At 44.1% G+C, this 25302-nt stretch overlaps 3 protein-coding genes across 6 annotated transcripts in view; all 3 read left to right on the top strand.

Annotated features, from left to right (window-relative positions):
- The window catches only part of cica (capicua transcriptional repressor a), a 39598-nt gene extending 30308 nt beyond the window's left edge, over positions 1-9290 (top strand). For all 3 annotated transcript variants that reach the window (XM_076011306.1, XM_076011304.1, XM_076011305.1), the window contains exons 15-22: positions 814-1057; positions 1865-2150; positions 2322-2494; positions 2615-2754; positions 4027-4190; positions 4611-4745; positions 4853-4972; positions 5817-9290. In XM_076011306.1, the coding sequence (XP_075867421.1) occupies positions 814-1057; positions 1865-2150; positions 2322-2494; positions 2615-2754; positions 4027-4190; positions 4611-4745; positions 4853-4972; positions 5817-6079 (1525 nt within the window). In that variant the 3' untranslated portion in view covers positions 6080-9290. The remainder of the gene's footprint in view (positions 1-813; positions 1058-1864; positions 2151-2321; positions 2495-2614; positions 2755-4026; positions 4191-4610; positions 4746-4852; positions 4973-5816) is intronic.
- A 750-nt stretch (positions 9291-10040) lies between these two features.
- LOC142905174 (glycogen synthase kinase-3 beta-like) lies at positions 10041-21374 on the top strand. The gene is made up of 11 exons (XM_076051696.1): positions 10041-10618; positions 12598-12683; positions 12975-13076; positions 13200-13283; positions 13785-13895; positions 13999-14129; positions 14247-14451; positions 14749-14844; positions 16833-17019; positions 17125-17202; positions 17564-21374. The coding sequence occupies exons 1-11, from the start codon at positions 10444-10446 to the stop codon at positions 17623-17625; spliced, it is 1317 nt and encodes a 438-aa protein (XP_075907811.1). The 5' UTR covers positions 10041-10443; the 3' UTR covers positions 17626-21374.
- A 934-nt stretch (positions 21375-22308) lies between these two features.
- On the top strand, positions 22309-25107 carry LOC142876933 (zinc finger protein 706). 2 transcript variants are annotated; one of them, XM_076011208.1, is made up of 4 exons: positions 22309-22421; positions 24015-24159; positions 24449-24574; positions 24690-25107. In XM_076011208.1, exons 2-3 carry the CDS (start codon positions 24025-24027, stop codon positions 24542-24544), a joined length of 231 nt encoding a protein of 76 aa, XP_075867323.1. In that variant the 5' UTR covers positions 22309-22421; positions 24015-24024; the 3' UTR covers positions 24545-24574; positions 24690-25107. The 2 variants fall into 2 exon arrangements, with proteins under 2 accessions (XP_075867323.1, XP_075867324.1); XM_076011209.1 differs by lacking the exon at positions 22309-22421 and adding an exon at positions 22466-22576.
- Positions 25108-25302: the final 195 nt, after the last annotated feature.

Here is a 25302-nt window from a genome sequence, read left to right as displayed (position 1 = left end):
CCAGACTATAAAGCGCACCTGAATATAAGCCGCACCAGCTAAATTTAGGGGAAACAACAAATGTGTACATATACAATCTGCACTGGACTATAAGCCGCAGATGTTTGGTCAGGAAACGGGTCCGCGGAGCAGATCGGTTCGGCGACTGCGAGCCTGCGACTCTGGACTCGCACCGCGGATCCTGTTTGCGGGGTCCCGCTGGTCACCTCGGTTAATTGGTACGGAGTCGGACCAGAAGTCGAGGCAGCGACGCACCGGAGCTCACAAAGACAGAGCGCCTAAAGACAAGAGAACATACAGACGAGAGCTCAAACAGAAAAGTTGCGCACTGAACCCCCTGAACACACGTGGAACCGCTGTCCCTTTTTCTTCATGCACACTGGAAGCATTAAAGTCGCTTCATGAACACTGAACCCAGAAACCACCTGTCACTGTTCCTCTTCCTCCTCCGCACTGAAACCGCTGAAGTCACTTTCTTCAGTGTCGGAGTTGAACAGCCTCAGAAGAGCTCCGTCACGAACCTTTTCTGTGTCTATGTCAGTGTTGACAAAAAAAAGATAAATAAAAACAAAAACAAAAATCATTATTTAATTTGCATTGAGATATATTTTTTAAATTGTATCTTTATTTATTTATCCAATCTCAATAAACTTCTACAACATCGTATAACGCCGGATACTGCGGCAGAAGAAGAACAAAGAATGACTCACCTCTGACTCCTATTGCTGTACATCTCTTGACTTACTTCTATTGTCTGAACGACGTTCATTGAAGTTTTGGACGTGGCGCTCATGTCTCGCTCCTCCTGCGCAGGATGACCTGTGTCCAGTCTGGCAATGGAATCGCCACCGTGACTCCCCAGCAGTCGGCACCGGCGCCAGGCTCGGCTTATCTCCCGTCGTCACTGGCGACCCTGGGCTTCACCGCCATCGCCCCGGCTGCGCAGACCCTGGTTCAGCCAGTGGTTACCCAGCAGCCAGTGTTAGCTCCAGCCCCACCGCTGAGCTGCCAGTCTCAGACGCCTCAAGGCCAGGCCTCGGAAACAGCCAATCGACAGGTTAGTTCTTCTCTTTTTTCAAGGTTTCACTCTTATTTATAAGTCAGTTTTGTTTCTCGTGCTGCGCCTGAATGTTGAAGCACAATCTAGCAGTCAATTTGCACCTAACAGTAAAGCATCTGCTGCGCATTCAAGGCGCGGTCACGGCTCCACAGCAGACTGCGGCCATTAAAGTCAGTGTGCAAGTTCAGACCAGGCGCGGTGCAGATGCGTTTCAGAAGCGTCCCAGAAGCGTGAAACCGTGTAGCCACCCGCATCAATCTCAGCAGGTTCGTTCAGGCAGGAAGTCGATGATTGGAAAACGTGGTGGATCCGGTTGATTTGCAATGTGCTGGATTAATGTGAAACATCAACGTCACGTATCAGTTTCAACACTGTTCAGTTTGGCTGTCAAATAACAAAGCTGATTTCACTTTGAATCTGAAACCAACTATGATGAAAAATGCAGGTATACTTCAAATACCTGCATTTTGTATGATACCAGCAGTTTAGTTTGTTATTATTTTTCTTTTTTATACTCAGCGATATTTGAGACACAGTTCAGACGGGCAACAGAGTTTTGTTTCACTGTTGTTTTCTTTGAAAACACGCAAAACTACCTCCTGGGTCGTGGTGCGATCCTTGCAACACTGGCGTGAACCGATCGAGCCGCCGCTGCTCGGAAACGCAGTTCCGCGGACTCGCCGCTTGCACTTTTGGTGTAAATTGCGGGATGATGCATGTAAACCTACAGACTTCACACTGCACTTCAAAAGCAGACAAAACCTTGCACCCTCACTACCGCTGCTACCTGTTCCTACCTCTCAGGTGCTGACCGCCATCTATCCTGCACAGACCATGGCTCTCACCGCTGGAGTGATCCCCGTGGCAAACATGCCCACCGCTGTCGCCGCTCCTGCCCAAGACTTCGTCAACCCCTCCTCTCCCAAGGCGACGGGAATGCAGAACTCGGTGGCAGTGATGCCTCTTCCCAACCTGGAGCTGGAGTCCAAGGTGGAGGTGAAGAGAGAGATCCAGCCAGAGGGCCAGGACGAGGATGAAGGATATGGATATTCCAGCTCCACGGCCACCTGTGTGGTCTATGCCACTGCAGGTAACTCTTACGCTGAGAATAAAATTCAAACCCATCAGTCCAGAAAATGTTTTCTTCTAGTTTCCAAACTCGAAGCTGAACTTTGACAGCGAGCAGGATGTTTAGCCGCACGCCCGTTGAGCTTGATAAATGCATCCTTTTAACGTCGGAGTGCCAAACTGTCTGTTCCAGTGAAAAAGGAGGAAGACGGCGGCCTGCAGATCAAAGAAGAAAACCTAAGAGACGGACACAGCGGAGACATGTACCCTGAGAGAGGGGAGAGAGGCGTGAAGGAGAGCAGCGACAAGAAGGGAGACAAAGAGACGAGCAGAGGGGACGACAGCGCCGGCGACGGCAGCACGGAGGTGAGAAAAGCCCAGTCGCTCTCTGCAGCATTGAATACTGCACTTGGACTTTGTTTGAACTTTGCTGCAAACAACATAAGACACACGGCCATCTCGTTTGATCTCATGCTGTGATTCCAGGCTGGCCCGTCCTCATCGCCTTCATCAACAACATCAGGTGCTGAGCTGCCTCCTCCTGCTGAGAAAGAAGCCCCCACCTCCTCAAAGAGGACCAAGTTTCGACCCCCACCACTCAAAAAGACATCTGAACTTCTTGACAAGTGAGTTGGACAATAAGCTAATAAGAAGGGGTCAAATGTATTTGATAAGGTTTGACTGTCTTGTTTGTGGTTAAAGAAAAAACTTCTCTTTTTCTTTAGCGGGGGGAGGGGACAACTTTAAAATCTGAGAGGATAGAAAATATTGAATTCTGTATTGAATTCTTTATCCAAGCATAATTTAAAAAAAAAATCCACAAATACCGTAAATAAAATAAGAAAATGAACAATGTAAAAGAACATTCTTAGTGATCTTTTCAGTGGATTCTGTATTTTTGATACATAGTTCTACTTTCACTAGCTTTAATTTTTGTGTTTGCAGAAATCACAAAACAGACACTGAAGACAGAAATCCTTTCATTAATCCTTGATAGAAGCAACAGCAATTAAAGATTACTGTGTACATTTTATTTAGCTGACAGTTTTTGTTTTACAAAGCAAAGGGCATCACGCAAATGTGCATCAACCTTGAGAGATTTTTGTATTTTTCTGACAGCTTTTAGGCCTAATTTTAACGTATAAAAAGTATACGTTCATGTTCATTTAGAAAACATACCTCGGGAGAAGAACCTGCTTGTCTAGATTGTGTTTTGTCAGCCACATGGGTTTGTTGCGCACAAAAGCAAATTTGACTGGAAACGAGTTGAAGACATTATTAGTAAAATAACCATCTTCTCACTGCTGGACTAGTTCCTGTAAAGCCCAAGATAGTAGAGTCGCATCACAGACGCTGCGCTCCAGCCCGAGTAATAGCTTTTGTAGAATCTCTGCCAAAGCAGAATGAAGTAAGTCTGCTTACTCCTTCTGGCTGCCTGCTCCTTGTAAGACTCCGTAAGCTGTTCTCTCCATTTTAACAGTTTACATTTTCTCGTGCTGAGAGAGCCCGTGCAACAGCCGCTGATCTGGTGTCTTTCTGGCTCAAAGCGTTTTGAAATTGAGCCACAGCAATGAGAGGGAGAGGGAGACTCCGTTTGTTGACTTAGCCTGAAATATAAAACACACACACACACACATTGTGTTATCTAACTCTGTATTTATCCTAACAATCCTCCAGCTCTGCAAAATATAGGTGGGAACTCTGTTGCAGGTGAGGAGGTGGAGTGCTCACCCTTTCTGCTCTGAATTTAGAAAGGAGGAGGGCGAGCCCAAAGCTACAGAGGAGTTAGCCTTGACGGAACCTTGCCTGGAGAAATGAGAAGCTCACCTGACATTCGACAGCGACCCCAGCGTGTTTTGATCACCGTGTTGTCTCCCCTCTGTTTTCTGCGCATCCAGGAAACACGGTGGCGTGAGTTCAGAGTCGTACTTTGAGGAGCGCTTTGCTGAGCTGCCAGAGTTTAACCCGGAGGAGGTCCTGCCCTCACCAACCCTGCAGAGTCTGGCCACGTCGCCCAGAGCCATTCTGGGCAGCTACCGCAGGAAGAGACGCAACTCCACAGGTGAGCCGCGTGAAGAAATGCTATTCATGGGAGACCTATTTTATTGCCAGCAATTAATATTGCTCAAGAGGGATTGATTAGGAGATTGTTTTATATTATTTAGCACTTAAATAAACATAAGAAAAAGTTCAGAATGGAAGAAAGGAGAAAGAAGAAGGCGCGCCGATGGGGTCCTTTAAATAAAATTAGTCAAAAAGCAGGGGCTCTTTGGTTGGGGTGCAAGCTGAAACACGTAGGTCCAGTCATTTTTAATCTGTGCAGCCATGCCATTATAAAGGCTTTATGATTTTCTATATACAACAGAGTTTCCTTGGATTTTTCTCTTCCTCATCCTGCACTCGTTCACTCCCCATTCTTAACTGAATCTATCAGCTTACTAAAAAACGACAGCTGAACTCCTTCGTTGTCCGTTGTTTCCAGAGTTGGAGGTCGCAGCAGAAGACACCAGCTCCCCTCGCAGGAAGACCCGCCGTCTCTCCAGCTGCAGCTCTGAACCCAACACCCCCAAGAGCGCCGCCAAGTGCGATGGAGACATCTTCACCTTTGACAGAACAGGTACGACAGGCACCTCAGGAGGCCTTTGACACACAACCGATTCAAAGATCACCACCGTTTCGGCGACATATTGACTCACATCCTTTTTTTGCACCCTCGCGCCTCAGATGGAGAAGATCTTCTCGGGGATTTAGACCGCGCCCCCTGCTCGTCACTGCGGAGAACTCTTGACCAACGTCGGGCCCTGGTCATGCAGCTGTTTCATGAACATGGTTTCTTTCCCTCAGGTAAAACCCATGACTGAGAGTAGAAAGATAATGAAGCAAAACTAAAACATTTTTTTTCCATATCAAATGTTTTTGTTGAGTCAAAGGATCTTACATACATGACTTCATTGCACCAGTATTCGTTTTCTGTGACACAAAAGTGTATGAACAAGATTTGTACGTACATATTATCAAATACAAACCAAGTTTACGTACGAAGAAAATCTGAACTTGTGTCTGGATATTTATGATATTATCAAAAATAAACATAAAAAGAGGAAAACGCAATGAAATAAATAATAATAAAATGTAAATTAACGAAAGGGAAACAAATAAAAATAAATAAACAAATAAAAAATGAGTGGAAAAGTTAGAAATACGATTGCACAGGAGTTCAGCATGACTTCCTACCCGTATTTTCCTGTTCCCTACCTTCTTCTGATTCCTCTATCTGTTACTCACTCACTAAGGACTGATGGAAATTAAACCGTATGTAAATGTATGATTACAATTATACTTGCTCAATTTTCAAGGGGTTCCCACCTGCCAGATAAGATTCAAATGGTTGCCAAACCACATCATATTGTGAGAGCTTTCCCTTTAAAATGTATCTTATTCTTTGCACGTGTAATGTACTGGTTAGCTCAGCTGTCACCTTTACATAAGTAATAATTGTTGTGATGAGACAGTAACAGTTTTCTTAACATTTCAGGTGTACCAACAATAATCAGTCAGGGAATCTTAACTAAATTAAACCACAAAAAAATGCACAGGCAATCCAGACAAGAGACCCCCTGAGTTTTTCTCCCTATCATGCTGTTTTGCAAAAACCCTCTTTCCTCTGCTCTCCTCTTCCCTCCACCAGCTCAGGCCACTGCTGCCTTCCAGGCACGCTACTTGGACACCTTCCCCACCAAGGTGTGTCTGCAGCTCAAGATCAGAGAAGTGCGTCAGAAGATCATGCAAACGGCCACTCCGGGCACCCACGAGCTCGGAGTGCCGTCCGAAGTCAGCCTCGCTTCGTCCCAATGCCCCTCGTTCAATCAGTCAAGCCGAGAGGACGGAGGGCCGGAGCAGCAGGGGGACGGCGGTCGCAGCTCTGAGGAGCCCAAAAGTGAAGGATCCTAAAGCGAAGAGGAGCGTGACCCTCCCCTGCAGAATGCCCTTGACTGTGCGGAGTGATGCAAGCGGGATACACTCTAATCTTCGTCAGGCCTGGGCGGCAATGCATTTAAGTGTGGTTAAAAAAAAAAACAAAAAAAAAAAAAAACTTCACACTACACAAGGTGCGCTTGATTCATCTATCCAGACATTTTATCAAAAAAGCAAAAAGCCGACGAGATGACAAATCAAATAAACCTGCAGGTGACTCAAGTGCTCCTTGTCGTACGGGCCTCCTCACCACAACCCAGAATATTCTCACCTTGCCTAGGCCTGTGCCAAGCACACTCAAACAAAACCCTCTAGTTGAACACACAAAAAATGTAATTCACCCATTCTGTTGGCCCATTACACGCAAAGACACACACACACACACACACACACACACACACACACACACACACACACACACACACACACACACAAACAAGGTGCATACATAGCCCTCCCCCCCAGCATGCACTCAATCCCACCCAGGCGCACCAAAACCAGACTGTTACTCTTGGTCGGCAGCCCCCACCACCACCACCACCCCACCCCCCCCCCCCTACCCTCCCCTGGAGCCGCCGCCGAGGACCATCACACACAAAAGGCACTTTGTCACTTAACGTGCAGATGCAGTTTGCTGTCGCCAGCCAGCCAGCCAACCAGCCAGCCCTCAGATGCCATTGACTTGACCTCTCCTCTCCCATCCGCTCCTCAGCACAGTGGACGGGGAGCACAAACACAACCCAGACGACCTCCAGTAAAGATTCCACAGCCCCTCGATGCTGCAAGACAGACAGCACACGCACGCACACACACACACACACACACACACACACACACACACACACACACACACACACACACGCACGCACGAACGCAGTACACGCACATCCAGGCGTGCAATGCACAATGTGCATGGACACGGCTGTGCATCGTGAACACTTGTACACAGACATAGTCGACCCTGGTCTGACCAAGCCATCGGCCTGCACAGTTTTTAGTGATTGTAGAGAGATGAGAAGCTGAAAGCATGACATCGGTTTCCCCTCTCGAGATTATCGAACGGGACGAAGGAAGGCGTTTGGATGTAGTGTGACCAATCTTTGCACCTTTAGTTATTGCCATTATAAGAGGCCGAGGTCTCACCCTGCGGGAGCCGATTCTATATGTCTGTATGTCCGTTAGGGTCGCCTCCCCCTAAACCTGTGACGACAGGCACCGTAGAGACATTCTGTATAGACACTGTTGGTTATGATGCTTTGAAGATTCATCATTAGGTTTTGACACTGACTTGGCTTCCGGAGCACAGAGGAAAAGGAAGAAGAAGAAGAAGAAACTGGACGCTCTTCACTGGATGCAAAGTTCATATTACAAGCGTAAGAAGAAGAGAGCGGGTGAAGTCGATGAAGGACATCAGATGATAAGACGAGATTACCAACAGAGAGAAAATGTACACTTTTAACCAAACTTCGCTGATTCTCCAAGTGGATATAATGTTGCTTTCTCTCGTAATCGTTGCCGTGGAAATAACCAGTTTTACCGTGGCCTGTTTTTTCTCTCGTGACTCTATTGTGTTTCTTCTCCAGCATAAAATAATCACAAGACAGACAAAAAAAAAAAACACGAAACAAAAACTTTGGACATAGAAGGGGGACAAAATCAGTCAGTGCCCCCTCCCCTGCTTTTAATTGTACATGAGGTGGGGGTTGCAATTCTCCTCGCTCCCTTTCCCCTCGACTTTGCGATTTCTCACCAGACAACAGAAGCGGGGGAGCAGGGGTGTTTTTGTAAAAACGCAGAAATCAGGTGTTTGCACAATTTGTGTGGCCCCTCTCATGTGGGACTGCCACAAGTAAAATCAGGAAAGTATTGTTTTTAGAGATTGTTTTAGTAGAAAAAAAAGAACCTTGTTCCGTATGTTATCAAACCCACTCTCTCTCTCTCTTTCTCTCTCTCTCTCTCTCTCTCTCTTTCTCTCTGTCCTCCTTCCTTTCAACCCATTCCCCCCTGCAGTCCTTTGCTCCTGTCTTTACCTCACCTTTCGACCCCTCAAGCGTTGTTAGAAAGTGCCCTTAAGCACTGGTCCCGGGTCAAGCGTTATGTAGCTCAGGATGGCTCTGGTTAGGGTTAGTTCAGGGAAAGCAGATCCTAGACCAGCCCTGGAGGGCAGTCTCTGGAGCCCTCCCCTCTTCCCTCTCTTCTTGACACTTTATCCTTTCCCATCAAATGGTGCAATAGGACATTTATATATGAATATATATATATATATATTTTTTTCTTTTTTTTTTTGGAAAAAAATGGGTGGGTCATTTTTGTTTCCAGGGGGAAGGCTCTGTGCCATAGTTATTCAAATCAGTGCAGTCAGTCAGTAAGAGGAACGAGCTGTTGTGATACTGTCTTTAACTATGGTATAAAACAAAAAAAGAATCACACCATTATTGTTCTTGTTGAAAAGATAAAGGGTATAACTTACTAAAAGTCAGAGACGATTTTTTGAATAGCACTTTTTGGCTCTTTGCTTCTTCGGTGAAGAGTAGGGGGTAGTTATTATGGGTGTCTCTTCTGTTTCTCTATACAGTTGGATGTCTGAAAAATATATATATACTGGTATTTCCATATATGTGCATTTAGGTCTGTGTTTGGGTGTGTGTGTGTATGTTTTGGCACATGCAGGTAGTGTCTCAACACAACCAGCCTCTCGTTCTTTCTCCACGCGGCGACATTATCAATAGTATATTTTTCATGGAATTCTACATTCTTGTTTAGAGACAGTATTTTTATAGTCATCACGACTATTTTGTCTGCCATCTTGACTGTTATCGAACCCAGTTGATTCAGGATATATATGAAATATATATTCAGGCTATATATATAATATATAAATAAACACAGGTAATAACAAGACTATCAATTCACATCTCTATGGGGTCAGGGCTGTGAAGTGTCCATCTGCATGCATGTGCAATCACATGCACGTGTGTACACACCCACGCAGATATATGTGCATACACACACACGTATGCGTGTACACTGTATGATTGTGCTTAAAAATAAACTGTCCTTACTTTGGAGAAGGAAATTTAGGATGAGAGAAATGAGTGTTATCTCATAAGCAGGCATGTTGATCATGTGCAATATTTCTAAACAACAAAAAAAACTAAATATAGAAAATATTAAAGATCTAACACAATCTCTCCGTTCCTTGAAATTATTTCACATCATGTGTTTGTGTTTGGATTTTTACATGTTTATAATGCTTCGCTACCTTATGTGACGCTACCTGGTGTTGCATTACATGATAATTTACAGATTATGCCTGACTGCTGCTGTGTTCTGTGACGTAACAAAGAATATGGTGCCCTGTTTTGCGTTACGTGACGTGACGTGACGGAGAGAGTAAGGTAGCACGTGTTGCGTTACGTGCCTTGACACAGCGATTACGGTGCTCGGTGTTGCGTTACGTGACGTGACATAGAAAGCATTGTTCTTTGCGTGTCACGTCATGTGACGTAGAGAACGCGATGCGCGGTGTTACGCTTCGTGATGTGACATTGAAAACATCGTGTCCGGTATTGCGTCACGGAGAAGATTGCGGCCGGTGATGCCTTACGTACACATTCACAGAAAATCCACGATCTAACGTTACATATGGAGGACATAGTGCCCAGCGTTACATTGCGTTACGTTTTTGCAAGCTCATCTGCTGCTTTAACCCTCAGAGCATTTTCTCCGGAATCCCTGAAACAAATAGTGTGGATTGCTGAGGGTCTCCCTTCACACAGGTATCTTTAGTGTCAAGAGGGTTTAATTAGTGCTGCCTCTGAGATTCAGGTCATTTCGGGTAAGATATTAGTGAAGGTGAGGAAACCTATTCAGAGAGTTACATTTTATCAATAGCATTACTGTTGTGCAATAACGACAAATTTTAAGTACATATGTTTGTTAAAACTATTTAAGAGAAATAACGCTAGACATACTTTTGTGTAAGTGCAATATTGAATAATTATTGTCATCACATTTACACTTCTATACTGAGCGCTGTTCTGTCTCTGGACAATCTTCACTGCCAAGTCATTTCAAATTTGTAGTTGTTTTGTTTGCAAAAGCCTCTGGATCTGACAGGAGCAGCAGTTGCTCCGAACTTCATTTCCCAGGCTGCATTGCGAGTAGTCTGTTTCTAGGTGTCTAGCAACCAACAGCTACCAGCCCAGACACCCGGCGGCAACGGTAGCGCTATTTTTTTCCCCGGTGTTCTTTCCAAGATTATCCATTGTTGGGTATTCTTCCTTAATAGTCGCCTGTTAAACACAGTGAAACGTCAACCCTGACCTCTACACAGAGATATGAGCGGCAGCGGGCGGCCCAGGACCAGCTCGTTTGCTGAGCCGCCAGGTGTGTCAGGAACCGCTGCTGCGTCCGCCGGATCAGCCGCTGCCGTGGGGAGCAGCACAGGAAAGTCCGGGGTCACGCAGGCCTCCGGCAGTAGCTCGTCAGGATGCTCCAACCTTAAACTTGCCAGTAAGTTACATTCGACGTTGAGTGAAAAATGATTTTGTTCCTGTACCATAAAACTATATGTCAGTGTTATTTCTCAACCCAGACGAAAGCTATGCTCCTGCTTGCTGCCTAACCAACTGGCTAGCGTGCTAATTAGCGTCCATGTTAAGGCTAGCTACTGCTTGTTTTGTATGTTGCAAAGTCCCAATGAATGTATTTGTTTATATTTGCAGTAGATATCCAAGCGCGTTGCTCGTCATTGTTAAGCCCGTTGTAAACGCCGTTAAAGCAATCGTAAATTAAACTAAGAGTCAGGTTTACTAATGCAAAGCTGAGGGATGATGCTCGACTTGGTTTAAGTGGTCACTGAGTGAGCAGTGAAGCGGGCTCTGTGCCTCTTTGTCACATCCTGACGCAAATAAGCAAGATTTATTGATGCGTTCAAGCTTTCTTTCTGGGTGGTTGTCGTCAAAACTGGGCCTCCACTGCCTGTCTGGCTCGCCTGGAATAGGGTCAGGAGGGAAGGTTGCTTTTTCACCAAGGTCACCCATGGGGCAGAGGTTTAGCAGCAGGTGGCCGACGCCCGGAGTGCTCAGCCGTACGAGTGATGCACGTCCAGCACAAGAAGAGCTCGGCTGTCTGGTGGGATGCCGGAAGAGAAGGTTTCTTCTATCTGTATCACATCTAGTTATTGCAATATGGCCCTTCGATGTAGTGACTGGCGTAAGCAGAGACGTATGTATGCATGTGTTAATCCAAACTTTATCGCGCATTAGCAAGCATTGGTGTGTGACTTTTCTTGGATAGTAGACGTGGAGTGGACGGGTCATCTCCAGTTCCAAAAAAATGACTCGTTTGCTTCCCTCTCCCACCGCAACACAGCAAAACTGTTTGAGGCCTCTGTAGGCCAAACGTTGCTTCTGGCTGCCAAAGTTCCCTGCTTGGATTAAATAAACTGGATTTACCAACCAAGTAGATATTTGGCAGAATTTGTTGTGAGTTTACATTTGAACTTAGTGATAAGTGTTATTATGAAGCCCATTACAATGTTGTTCTGCTAGATTCACGCAAGCAAATTAAAATTTCACCTCGAAATTTCACATCGGATGTCGTTTCTTTTTTATGTCTTATGTATTTCACTTGCTCTCTAAAAGCAACAGGCGACAGCAGGTCTTGGAAATTCTAAATGTCTCGGCAAGGTGGCTCGCAGCAGAACTTTTGGAACTGGTCCACAATCTGTGAAATTGTTTGCTCTGTGAGCTTCAGTCTATTGTTAACATGTCACAATGAGGGTACTATAACCACAGGGATTTGAAAAATGGAGCTTGCTGCCACAAATCAGAAAGTGTCCCACATCCCAGTGTAGTCGCCATGGCTGCTCCTGTCCAAACACTTATTTTTTAAGTAACATTATTCACTCTTATTATTCACTGTTGAACAGCTCCAGGATGAGCGTGTTGTTGACATCATCATTGCGGTTGTCCTGCTCAACACTTTTAAGAGGAATGTGGCGTTCAGAAAATGAGGCAGTTAAATACCAGAAATATAAGAATGTTTTCACAGAACTGCAAGTGTGTGTGGTGTCCCTGCAGAGTCTCGAGTCTCCATGCAAAGGCATGTTGAGACAACTTTATCACGAATACATTTTCCATGTAACTTCGCAGTGCATGTTTGAAATGATGATGTTCATCTTAAAGTTGGCCTCCATTCACTTGGCCGTCATTAACCTGAAAGACTTAGTTGGAGCTTAGTTGTGACGACTGAATGAAGAAAATGTCTGTCCTGCGGTGCGTTTGATTGTGGTGGTAGTGTGAGAACGTAATTGATTTTAATCTTTTGATAAATGCCAACTTTTCGAACCACGGTGCATTTTTACAGATTACCTGCCATGACTCATATCTGCAGCGTTTCACTTAAATTGTAATTATTATCCCTATTTTTAGCCTCGCTGCTTGATATTCCATCAGACTGACTTTCTTTCTTTCCTGCTTGTTTTGAAGGAGACAGCGGTAAAGTGACAACAGTTGTAGCCACACCAGGCCAGGGACCCGACCGCCCACAGGAGGTGTCTTACACTGACATCAAGGTAGGCAGCAACTATTACACAACAAAACAAAATGTTGTTTAGATGGCAAATCTTGTCTCTTTTGTATGATTTAATTTCTGGACTAAAAGCTGTAATAAAATACAAACTCTAATTTCCGATGATAAAAAAAATGTTTTGATGCAGATAACCATGTTGAAGCAGTTCCTTGTATAACTGGACAGACTGTGTTATAAGACTAAATCATATTTTGAAAAAAAAACTGTACTGTCTGTACTGGTGAATGATTTCACATTAGGGGTTCTTTGAGGTGACTTTGCTGATACCTTGCAGGTGATCGGTAATGGGTCGTTTGGTGTGGTGTACCAGGCTCGCCTTATTGACAGCCAGGAGATGGTGGCGATTAAAAAGGTGCTGCAAGACAAGAGGTTCAAGGTAAGCTTGTAAAACCACTCAAGTTTTCTAATAGAAATGTTTAACACTCTTCCAAAACTTTACTTTAGTGATCTCCTTAATGTTGATTGTGCCTCATCAATTTTTATTTTATTTTGCTTCCAGAATCGAGAACTGCAGATCATGAGGAAGCTGGATCACTGCAACATTGTCAGACTACGTTACTTCTTCTACTCCAGTGGCGAGAAGGTTTTGCTCCTTTTTTTCTGTTGAATTTCTCTGCTTTATTTTCACGGTCGTACGCACACACACACACACACACACACACACACACATACACATAACATTATTTTATAAGGGAAACGATCCACTCTGCATATAGTTATTTATTGTAGTTATTATAGTTATAGATTAATGTTGCAAAAGTAAATGTGTTTTCCCCCTCAGAGCTTCACTTCAAACACTCAGCACTTGTTTCAGTTGTTCATTAAAAAATATTGAATACAGTTGTATCTGTATAAGTTTGGGATGTCATCACTTTTTGCGTATGTTCGTAGCTGCCACGTTTGAAGAGTCAGTTACTCACAACACAGATCGACACAGACAGACAGCGTGACATTATCCTCTGTGCAGACAACACTGGAACACACAGTTAATTAGTAATGATACTGTACTGTACTGATTTTGTTTTGTTTTTTATGTCATGATAGTTGAAGTGAATGTTTCTCTGCACGTCCTGTTGCTTGACAGAAAGATGAAGTGTACCTCAACCTGGTGCTGGACTTTGTCCCAGAGACGGTGTACAGGGTTGCCAGGCATTTTAACAAGGCCAAGAGCATCATTCCTATCATATATGTGAAGGTACTTTTTTTTTCCTGATCTTTCGCCTCAGCCTCTCCAACCCTCACCCATGTGAACCTCCTATTTGACCACGTTGGTATCATTTCGCGTTACTCCTCTTCAGGTGTACATGTACCAGCTGTTTCGCAGCCTGGCTTACATCCATTCCCAGGGTGTGTGTCACAGAGACATCAAGCCCCAAAACCTGCTGGTGGACCCTGAGACTGCCATCCTCAAGCTGTGTGACTTTGGCAGGTGAGCCTGATGTCTACACAATGGTCAAAGATGGAAGAAGAAAAAAACTTTTTGTTCAGCCTTGAAGCTCGCTAACGCTTTGCTCCAATCTGTCTTTCGCCTCGATCAATTCTGCAGTGCCAAGCAGCTGGTCCGTGGAGAGCCCAACGTGTCGTATATCTGCTCGCGGTATTATCGCGCCCCTGAGCTCATTTTTGGTGCCACAGACTACACTGCAAACATTGACATCTGGTCAGCGGGCTGCGTTCTGGCTGAGCTGCTGCTGGGACAGCCAATATTCCCAGGAGACAGTGGGGTGGATCAGCTGGTCGAGATTATCAAGGTGAGAGTCTCCATCTTCAACTGGTGCTGCAAACATCATTCAGAGATCAGTACAGTCAGCTGATGTGGTTTGCTGCCCGCTGTTTTTGTCTTGTGTTGTTTTTTTTGTTTTGTTTTTTATTTTTTTTTATCTAACATGAAGTTGCCTTTTTATTTATTTTTTTGTTTTCTTACCAACTAAAATGAAGATTATTGGGAGAGAAAAGCACTTACTGATGGAAGATCTCATTTTCTTGTCAGCAGTAAGCAGATACACGTGTCTGACTTCTGGTCATATATCTCCTCCATCCGTTTTCAGGTGCTGGGAACTCCAACCAGGGAACAGATCCGTGAGATGAACCCCAACTACACAGAATTCAAGTTCCCTCAGATTAAAGCTCATCCATGGACTAAGGTGAGTTGATGCCTCCGCGGGTCGCTGAGCCACTTCCTCTAAAGTCAAAGACTAGGAGGCATTCTCTGCAACTGCATCCTAGATTGGCTGTTTTTACTCTGTACACACTGTATTTCATGAAGGAGTTTTTTGTGTGGGATGTGAAATTTCGGCAGAGCAAAAATAAGACACCGCCTGAAGACGCGCTCTTGCCCACATTGTCTATTTAAATCTGACACTTTAGTGTCCTACACCTGTACGTCGATTAACCCCGACACCATCAGTGCGCAGAGAAACACACTGAAACTGCTAGAAGTGGCCCTTCAGTGTTTTACTACGGAGTGGTTTGGGTTCTACTCCAAAACCTCCTTTTTTGGCTGCCCAACACCTCTGTGTTAGTAAGCTGCAGTCAGCTGTGCAAGTTTCTTTTATTTAGGTTGATATGACAATACTCTGCAATATTAAGCAGCCGACAGTGACGTCGCCCCACCTTTCATTCAGAGGAACAGTGTCAGCTAGGGATGTTCACAATTAATCGGTAATCGATTAATTGTCGGTTAAGAATTTAATCGTTTAACATGAATTAGTTGAGCATTTTTTACACGAGTAGTTAATATCATTGTAACAGTGTAGTGGCAGGAAAGAGCAATTCACCTGTACATACTGTGTTGGTCATAATAGACCTTGAACAAGTTACTTCTAAACAACTTTAAAAGGTCGATAAGGTCAATCAACTAACCTCACCTCTACCAAAATGTTCCTTTTGTTCCTTTTTGAGCACGTCATCTTCATCATACATGTGGACAGGTGACGAGTCTTTCAACCCTCTTGTTTCTCAGTCAAACACTCCACATGCAGTCACACGCACAAGGACACACCCTGTTTTTTTTTTTATTTCTCACCCAAAAAAAATCTTTCATTGTCCAAATAAAGATTTAAAGGAGAAGCTAAAAGCAGAGAAATGTCGACCGAGTAAGAGAAAAGCTCTGCCGTTTTTTAGAGTCCAGAAGAAAGTCAACTCTTCTTTCTCACGTGATGCAGTGTGTATTTAGCAGTAGCTGGGCACGACTTGTGCACGCGCACACATTCTAACAGTTCCACTGCGCTTTTGCTCTCAGGGGAGAGAGGACGGTGCTCATCGTTCCCGTAAAGTGTTCAAAATTGAACAAGCGTGGTGTTAGAAATCTGTCTTCAATGTTTCAGCAGTGCGCCAAGTGTGAGAGGAATCCGTACACACTAAAAACAATTCAACAAATTTGCACTAAGTGAGAAGGGTGTGGTGCAGTGCACACTGAGCCATCCTGTATCAACCAACCGGGGAATTCCTTCATCGTGACAGCTCGCCAAAGAGACATTAGAGTCAGTAGATAAATACTCTGCTGCACCTGTCTGACTTGTCACGACTCGTCAGAGCTGCATAACCTCAGCATGAGAGGATGGATTAAGCACTTTCTAGCCAGTGGAGTCACTGCATAATATTCAGTGTCATCACCGGTCTTTGCCCAAGAGGAAGACGGAATAATCCCGTTCCACATCCAACTGCGTAAAATAGTTTCTCAGCCCAACTTGGCCAATTTAGGCTGTGATTGGCCAATCACAAGCCCGAGGCAGTTGGCAGTGGTGCATTTCTAACTCAACAGATGTAACACTGTTGCCCTGTCACAAAGGTTAAAACCAGCTCCCCTAGGGTCAGTCATTTGTTCTTAACTCAAGGAAAAAAGGCTTGCATAAACCTTCTCTTCTTGGGGTGTCCCAGACTGCCATCTGGTGGGTTTTGCATGCAATGACAGCCTTTCCAAATTGGTTCATGAGAGTAAAATAAAATATTTTCAGTTATTCGGAGGCTCGTTATTTAAAAAAAAATATATATGGAAAAGTTCCAACAGCAGTTTGTATTATTGTAGACCAAGTTCAAAGTTAAGTAGGGCATCATTATCATTATCATTATTATTGTTACAATGTATAATGTCGTATCTTTTTTCATCTTTCTTTCTGCTGCTCTCCTTCAGGTGTTCAAGCCTCGCACTCCTCCAGAAGCGATCAACCTCTGCTCTCGGCTGCTGGAGTACACGCCGGCCTCCCGCTTCTCCCCACTAGAGGCCTGCTCACACGCCTTCTTTGACGAGCTGCGCCAGCCCAACACGCGGCTGCCCAGCGGCCGCGACCTGCCCAGACTCTTCAATTTCAGCGCTGCAGGTACGCCCGACGACGCCGATCTCTGAAGACATTGTTTGATATTGAGTGTTGAGTAGTTTGTTGGGAGTTGGCCCAGGGCTGTAGCTCATTGTTAATTCTCCGCAGAGCTGTCCATCCAGCCTCAGCTCAACTCCACCCTCATCCCTCCGCACGCTCGCTCTCACACAGCTGCTTCCGCCCACGGTGAGATACTGACCTCTTGCTTATTTGAATCCTCAAGTCGCCCGGTTTGATGATTCCACAGTGCGAGAATCAGCTGGAGTTTTAAGTACGACTCCGTTCCACTATTTACACAGTGATTTCTCAGGAGCAGGTTTTGCTCTCCTTGGCTGGCTTTTGAGGCCGATATATAAATAGAAATTTAATGTCTGTGTGTGTGTGTTTATGCATACATGCATAAATATGTACATACAGTACATATATATATATATATATATTGTCTGAGGTCCTCTGCCAGACGGAGGTGTTCAGACGAGTTGTCAGAGCAACAACAGTCTCATTCTCCATCGTTTCTTCTCACTGAACTGTCATCTCTCTCTCTCAGATGGTACCGGCTCCGATTCTTCTCAACACAGTTCAGTACCAGGATCTCTGAACAGCATCTGAAGCAGCCCTCCTGCCTGCCTTCCTCACCCCTTACCTCAGACAGACAGACACGCACGCACGCATACACGCACACACACATGCACACACGCACACACACACACACACACACACACACACACACACGCACACACACATGCACACACAAACATACACTACTTTTCCTTCATGCTGCTTGCTCTCCTCTTAGATTTTTTTTAAAGCTGAAACTGCTTTGAAGAAAACAGACAGGCAATAGTTGTTTAGCTGCAAGGAGTGAAACCACAGCAGGAGATTGTTGCACACCAAGTGTCACTGCTGCTGCTGCTGCCACCTCTCTCATGTGAAGGTTCAATATTTGGGGCTGGTCCTCTGTGATATAACGTTTTATTTTGTTCATATTCTCTTTGTTTGCTTCTATTTATTTGACCAAAAGAAACATGTTTTATCGCCTTTTTTTTCTTCCCCTCATCGGGTTTTTCTTTCTTTTTGCATCCCTATGAGTGAGGGATGGCCTGACCAGACCACTGCCCGACCAAAAGACCAGAGTTGGTCCCCGATAGGTCCAATTCACTTTGTTTTGTTTGACTGAAACCTCGTTACCCTGCTTGTTTGCTGAGCTTTTACTTAAAGTGAGTTCGAGTCGTGGGTTGCCAGTTCCAGGTAGCATTCATCCGTGTGTGGTTTGAGGTATGTTGGCTTGTGTCTTACTTAAAAGTGCTTTTACATAGATTAGACAGAGATTACCTGCTGTGTCTTAGATTTGTCTGTCTGTTCAGGCCAGTAAAAAAAAAACCCCAATATGCTTCACCTGAAGAACACCAACCACCACCGAGTCTGTCTCCTTCCAGCTTTAATCAGTGATTTCCGTCTTTTTGACTCACATTAGTCTCTCCATCCTCCCAGTCAGTTGTTGTACAGGGCAACAACACTAGTTAAAATACTGAAACCATTGCTCCTCTAACCTGCTTTATCCTTTCAGAGTCAAACTAATTTTGCCATTTTTCCTGAGACCTCAACTCCAAATTAAGGTTTTAAACTTTTCTTACCCGCCGTGCGTTTTATCCTCCCGACCGGAGATATCGGCGAGATGTCTGCCTTACTCCCAGTGTATTGAAGTCAGCCCCACACCCACCTGCTATTTCAAAAAAAATAAATTGAAAACTTGAAGATGAGTTGTATAAGCAGCTTGGTATTTTCTTAGCATGAAGTTTTAGGTTTTAATTCAATATTCAAAGTGAAACTACATTCAGACTTCATCTGAATGCGCTTGAGTAGTTTTACTTTTTATTCTTACATTTAACTCTCCATGGCTTCACGTGATGAACCGATGCTTTTTACATCTAAAAATCCCCATTTTAACGTCAGCTTTCATTGCCGTTAAAATAGAAAAAAAAAAACAACTTTAGATTTCCCTTTTGACAAATAAAACTTGAATTGAACTGTGAGTTTAATGATCCTCCCTGTCCATTATGACGACGTCTTCACGATGACTGCGGCCGGGAAAGTGAGGAAAGTTTGGACAGGGATTGATTTTCACGAAACATTTCGGTGTTTCGTATAGCGGCGTTTCAGTGTTGTTGCAGCCCTTTAAGCCACCCCCGCACTCCCACCTGTTGAAACGCATGTACAGTTGTCAGTTGTCTGGAGGAAGATCCCTCCTCGGAACTGAAATGGTTTGGGTCGACACAGCAGCAGAGCACACGCAAGATGAACTGAAGATGTAATTTGAGTAGAACCTTCTTGTACTTTAGTCATTGTGAGGACCAGTCCTTGTTTTGACCCCGTTAGTCGGACCGGAATCACGGTTCAGTGGTTGTACGATCACAGTCCTCCCGTGTGTAGTACACTGACGTGCGTGCGTGCGTGCGTGTGTGTGTGTGTGTGTGTGTGTGTTGTGTCTAATACTGTAATTCCCCAAGTCGCAGTCTGAGCAGCCAGTGTTTTAGGGATTAGAACCGTCCAACAGTGCAGATTTTTAGTACGCAGTGCAGACCACTTGAAGTTTTCTAGTCTAGTATGGTTGATACTGTGTGTCTCGACCTGCTCTTTGACACCACAGCCATGCCATGTTTTCAAAGCCACCACGCTGCACATTGCTCGCACCTGATTTCTTTATTTTGTTTTTATTTTTTTTTGTACTTTTTTATCCTTTTCCTCGCCACTTTGGAGTTTCCTCCCAGCTGGCTGTGATGCTTTCGAGCCAGCCAGTCAGTCAGTCAGTCTGCTTTCTCTGCTGCAAAGAGCCTGACCACCCTGCTGGATCGTCTCTGCAGTCGCTTTGCACTCAGAGCTGTCAGACTTCACGCGGCTATGAAAAAGTGTCAAAGTTGCGCCCGGCGAGACGAGGCGACTCCAGCGCGGCTGCTTTTACTCTTCTGCACCGTCAAAACCATTTCCCCCTCTTCTTATCGCACATGTAAATATCACTAATTTTTATTTTCCTCTTTTTACTTTTTAATACAGAGCTGTTTATAACTTTCTTCCCTCATCATGCCGAAGACACACCCTTAGGTTGTGCGTTTTTGTTGTTTTTTTTGTAAATAAGTTTCTTTTTTTTCTCACAACTGAAAATGTAAATACAGCAAAGGGAAAAGAAACAGCCCACTTCTTATGTATGTCGGCAATCTTTCTCTCTTTCTCTGTCTTGTATTTCAGTGATGATTGTAAAGCAGCTTTTACTGTCACACAGCTGTCCTCCATGTACGGTCGCCTGCCTGAATGTGCAATGAATGTTTTTAAGGTTCTGTTCCAAAATGATGATGATGATGATGATGATGATGTATGTTAGAGAGCTGCAGCCGACTTTGTGATAACCTCAATGTTGTACGACACTGATCAAAGCTCCTGCCACCTTTGTCATTTTATGCAGTCGTTCTCCTGACTTCCTTTTATTCTTTCTTTTCATTTTTTGGAGACGCAATCTTCAATAATTTAAAGAATTATGAGTGATTATAAAATGTTTCACCTCCCTGTCAAATAATTTAAGTGTTTTAAGCACCTTTCTTTTTTCTTTTTTTTTAATCATAAATGACTGCATCGTAATTGTCTAATTACATTCAATACTAGAGGGCGCTGTTTAGTCATTGTCACTCACTCGACTTTTGCACGTGCTTGAAAGCATGTTGAGAGTCAGAGGTGTTGAAATGCTTTCTGCACACTCTGATTGTCTCGTTTTGGAACAGAACGGTGCGCGCCCCCCCCCTTCTGCCGCCCCTCCTCTCTCCCCCCTCACTTCTCCTCCTTTTGCAATAAATGCAGTATTGAGACAAATAATGTGACATCTCAAAAGTGTTTGGTGTGAAATCATGTGGTATTCAGCCAGTACTCAACACGGGCCTCTGGTATCATGTCTGCTGTATGAAGCTTAGAATTGCTGCTTAACATCCAAGATGTCACAACTGGACATTATACTGTGATTGAGTGTGTTTGTGTTTTGATAACATGCAGGAAACGACCGGTTCCACAGAGTCCCACAGATTCATTTTTATTTGTGCATTTGAAATTATTTTGGGGGAGAAAAATCCTGAATTTCACTACAAAGATTTCTGTCATTTTTTTATTTATATTTTTCTGTTTTGATTTTGACCGGTTTCATTTCATGTTGAAGGAGGACACAGAGTGAGAGAGAGAGAGAGAGAGAGAGAGACACACACACACACACACACACACACACACACACGCACACACACACACACAGAACTGTTTGTCTCTGTTCTCAGTGTGTATGATATGGACTCATTTACTGTAATAAAGTGATGAAACCGTGTTTATATCATGTCTAAAAGTACCTTTTGTTTTTACAATCTGTAGTGTGCAAGGTCTGATTTGATGGTGAAGCCGGATCAACCTCACCACAACTATTGCTGAAATCAGAATAAAAAACCAGTGTGTAAAAAGTTCTGAGATCTAATGTTATAAAATAGAAGTGGAGATATACATTTGAAAAGACTAAAGATGTAGTATGCATTAGATCATTTCAAAAAATATGTTTCTTGTGCTCAACTGTTTGTATGTATAGTTGCATGTAGAAAATTCATAAGGTCTAACATTGTCCACAGTAGAGAACTTTGCTGTGTAAATGGAAATGAGTTGTAGGAAGTGTTTCCCTGGTTTCTTTGTCCCAGCAAGTGTGCTTCCCCTTTGGCTTAGTTCTTCAGCAGCTGAAGTATTCAACGTTCCTGTTCCTGTCTAGTTATTTATTGCACAAGTCTCTGCTGTTTCCCTGTCTTCACTATAATAGTTTGAAGGCCACTTGACCGCCGTGAAATTGTCCTGTGTGCTTTCCAGGCCAGCTGGGGGTGCTGTGGCTCCGTGCCGACCAACCCAACCATCAAGAGCGCCATTTGTATTTTCCTCTGACATTCACCACCTACCGAAAATCTAAAGGAAATTGACTGATTTGATTGTCGTTGCTCAGCAGACGCTTAAAAGTGTGTGACTTCTGCATTAGAGAGCGCATCGAGCAAGCACACTTTACACCATGCCGCTAACTCCCGCGGTACATCAGGACGCAGCCAATCAGAATGAGCCGAGACAGTACGGGCAGCGCCATGACGTCACGCTGGGAAAAAACGTGATTTTCTGAATTTTACTTTTTCTCTCTTTTTTTTAAATACTAAAACACCATAACTGAAAAATGAATCTATCTATCTGTCTATCCATTTATCTAGCCATCGACGACCGCGATGTAGTTTGTCCTAATAGAGTTGCCGTAAGGACAGCGGCGCCCTATCGGCGCTCGCAGTTAGGGGGAAATTACGTTATCAGGAAGTAGGCGGAGTTGGCCTCAATCTCCAAGTCTGTTTTGACAAACTGAGGTAAATACCGCTCAAACGGCCTGACGTGCCACTATTTTTATGGTTGTATCTAGTTGCAATGTCGCTTTGAGAGTGTTTTGTCTGACTGCAGTGCCGTTGCTTTTGGTGTCCCGTGTTACATTGTTCGCTGTGCCAGCGAAGCGGTAGCGGGAGAGGTCGGGCCCGTCGGCGATACTGTTACTGACGGATTATGTCGTTCGCAAAGTCACGTCTGTGAAATATTGATAAAGATGCGAAGCTCTGTCAGAGTTTCCGTGTTAGTTCGATAACTAACATATTTCAAACGTTGATGTGAAAGAGGAACGCTTCGACTTTAGCCACGTCTTGATGGCTAACAGAGAGGCTAAGGCTAACTAGCGACCGACATCCAGCTGTTTTCACTGCGGTCGCTCCAGCTGCGCTTCGGAAAAGCTCAGTCGTGCTATCTGCGTTTCAAAATCGCGTGTGCGTCTAAACCGTTTCATACGGTAACGCGTGGGCGCGACTTCGTGGTGCATTCAGGTACATCTCGTAATCTCTTGAATCAATGTTTAAATTCTTTCACTCTTCCACCATTTTGGGATAAAGTGATGCTAAAGTTATACACAGCGTAAAATACGAAACTTTTTTTCATGGGCAAATTCAAATATTAATTAAAAAACAAAATCAAATTGTTTTCTACAAATTCCACCAGATTCTTGTTCTACATGTCCCCCACTACCTCTGTTGTGATTTTCAACTTGTTTCACTGTAGCATTTTGGAGTAATCTGTGGGCTGAAGTTACACACCGCATACAGTACAAAAACTGCTTTCATGGGCAAATTCAAATATTTATTTAAAAAAAAAAAAAAAAAAAAAAAATGAATCAAAATGTTTTCTGCAAATTCCAACAGGTGAAAGCAGTTTTTGTGAAACGAGTTGAAAATCACCACAGAGGTAGTTGGGGACATGTAGAACAAGAATGTGTATAACTTAAACACACCCATCGCGCGACTGAGCTTTTCCGACGTGCAGCTGGCGTGACCGCAGTCTGTTTTCTAAGCGGAAACTCTCCACTTATTGTTTACTACTTCTCTGGACACTCTCGGCTGATTGAACGGTGTCTCACGAGTGTCATGGCAGCGTCTTTAATTCGACCGTCGTTTTCATGTACATACTTGAAGTTATTAAGTTGACAACGTCTCTATTGCTCATTGTCACCAAGTCGTTGTTGGTGTCCAGCCTTTTTCTATAAAAAAAAAAAAAAACAAACAAACAAACACACAAACAAAAAATTCTGTGATTGCTGCTTTATAAATTAATCTAACTCGGATTAAATTATAATGATGACAGCTTTAAGTTTGGATAAGATGGAGGCTGACTTTGGTCCTCCACTCTGTCACAGGCAAATTGTTCGAAATGGATTTTATACTTAAAACACGATTGTTCTTATTTTTGCTATGCATGTGATCGCAGACATTTTACCAGTCATATTTTTTTATTCTTTTGCCACGATGGCCTCCACTTTTCATTTAAAGTTCATCTTCAGGTTTTCTTCAGATTGGTTCTGTGGCATGAGATCTCGTCACACCTCCACCTCACATCCACATCCACCGTTTTCTCACTTCCCACAGGTTGAAGACCATGGCTCGCGGGCAGCAGAAGATTCAGGCTCAGCAAAAGAATGCAAAGAAATCAGCAGAGAAGAAGAAAGGCCAGGCTGCTGACCAGAAGACTGCTGCCAAGGCTGCACTGGTCCACACCTGCCCTGTCTGCCGGGTAAGTGCAGCGTCTCCACGTTCCAAAACATGGAAGTGACCAGCATGATTTCAGTTGAAGGCAGAAGCATACTCAGGCCATACTCATTCATTTCTCCTCCCGATCTTTGTATGGAATAATTTAATTGTGTCTTGAACCTTTAGTCAAATGGAAGGGACTTGTGCTCAGATGCATCCGTAAATTATGCATCAAATTATGCATCATTTTCAAATTGATTTCGACAAGAAAAATCATTTCTGTATGAAACAATGGCAGAAAATGTTTGATATTGTTTCTATTTTGGGTCCAGACGCAGATGCCAGACCCCAAGACCTTCAAGCAGCATTTTGAGAGCAGGCACCCCAAGTCCCCGATGCCTGCTGAGCTGGTGGATGTTCAGGCCTGAAGAGATGCAGAATGGAGGAGCTGAACCGAGGTAAGAGATCGCACACTGCCGCTGCTGCTGCTGCTGCTGCTAACTAAGTGTGAATAGAAAAGACTTTGACTGTCGCCAAAAGCCCCCACACTCAAAACCACATGCTGTCTTTCAGATGCACAAGGACCACGGATGAATGGTTGAATCATGGCATGTGAAGGAAGTGGATGGAGAACCCTGGAACCTGTCAGGATTCAGCCGCTTGGGGGAGAGCAGCGGGTGGGGGAGGTGAATGTGCTGTGTGAGAAGCAGAATTGCACCAGCACCACATTTTTTGTATTTATTATCTTTAACTACCTGTTTATTTCAACCATGGGGAAGGGCCTGCTAGCACTGAGTCGTTACTAACAATGGGAGGCACCTCCAGTCTGAGGTGGAGGGAAAGAAAAGTAATCCAGGTTTATAATATTTACTGCTTTCTGGCGACTTGTAGCCGGGTAATTAATTTGAACTTCAGCATTATCCCTGCACTATTTCTCCTAATGCCCTTTTCTGTTATCTGACAAATTAAAAGTTTTCACTTTCTGAAAAGAGCTTCTGGTCTTTGTGTGTGCTTCTGCTTCACCTTACACACAGTCTAATTGAAATGTCTTTTCTCTGACTCCATCTCATGCCCTTTCAGTCATTGAACAGTGTATAGTACTTAACCCTTTAGGTGCCACGGTCCCAAAATTGCGACCAGAGTCATTGCTGAATTAAACCGGCCACCGCGGCAAATAAGGTGCTAA

Source organism: Nelusetta ayraudi, unplaced genomic scaffold (assembly GCF_046127955.1).
Source record: "Nelusetta ayraudi isolate G7.1 ecotype Tasmania unplaced genomic scaffold, CSIRO-AGI_Nayr_v1 ptg000135l, whole genome shotgun sequence".
NCBI classification, from domain to species: Eukaryota; Metazoa; Chordata; class Actinopteri; order Tetraodontiformes; family Monacanthidae; genus Nelusetta; species Nelusetta ayraudi.
Note: the sequence above shows the minus strand (reverse complement) of the source record. Positions and strands in the feature narration are given on the sequence as shown.

Coding starts and splice junctions, on each gene's coding strand:
- LOC142905174 (XM_076051696.1), top strand. CDS start 10,444: ATGAGCGGCAGCGGGCGGCCCAGGACCAGCTCGTTTGCTGAGCCGCCA. Junction 14,130..14,246: donor AAGCTGTGTGACTTTGGCAG/GTGAGCCTGATG, acceptor TCAATTCTGCAG/TGCCAAGCAGCTGGTCCGTG. Junction 14,452..14,748: donor AGCTGGTCGAGATTATCAAG/GTGAGAGTCTCC, acceptor ATCCGTTTTCAG/GTGCTGGGAACTCCAACCAG.
- LOC142876933 (XM_076011208.1), top strand. CDS start 24,025: ATGGCTCGCGGGCAGCAGAAGATTCAGGCTCAGCAAAAGAATGCAAAG. Junction 24,160..24,448: donor ACACCTGCCCTGTCTGCCGG/GTAAGTGCAGCG, acceptor TTTTGGGTCCAG/ACGCAGATGCCAGACCCCAA.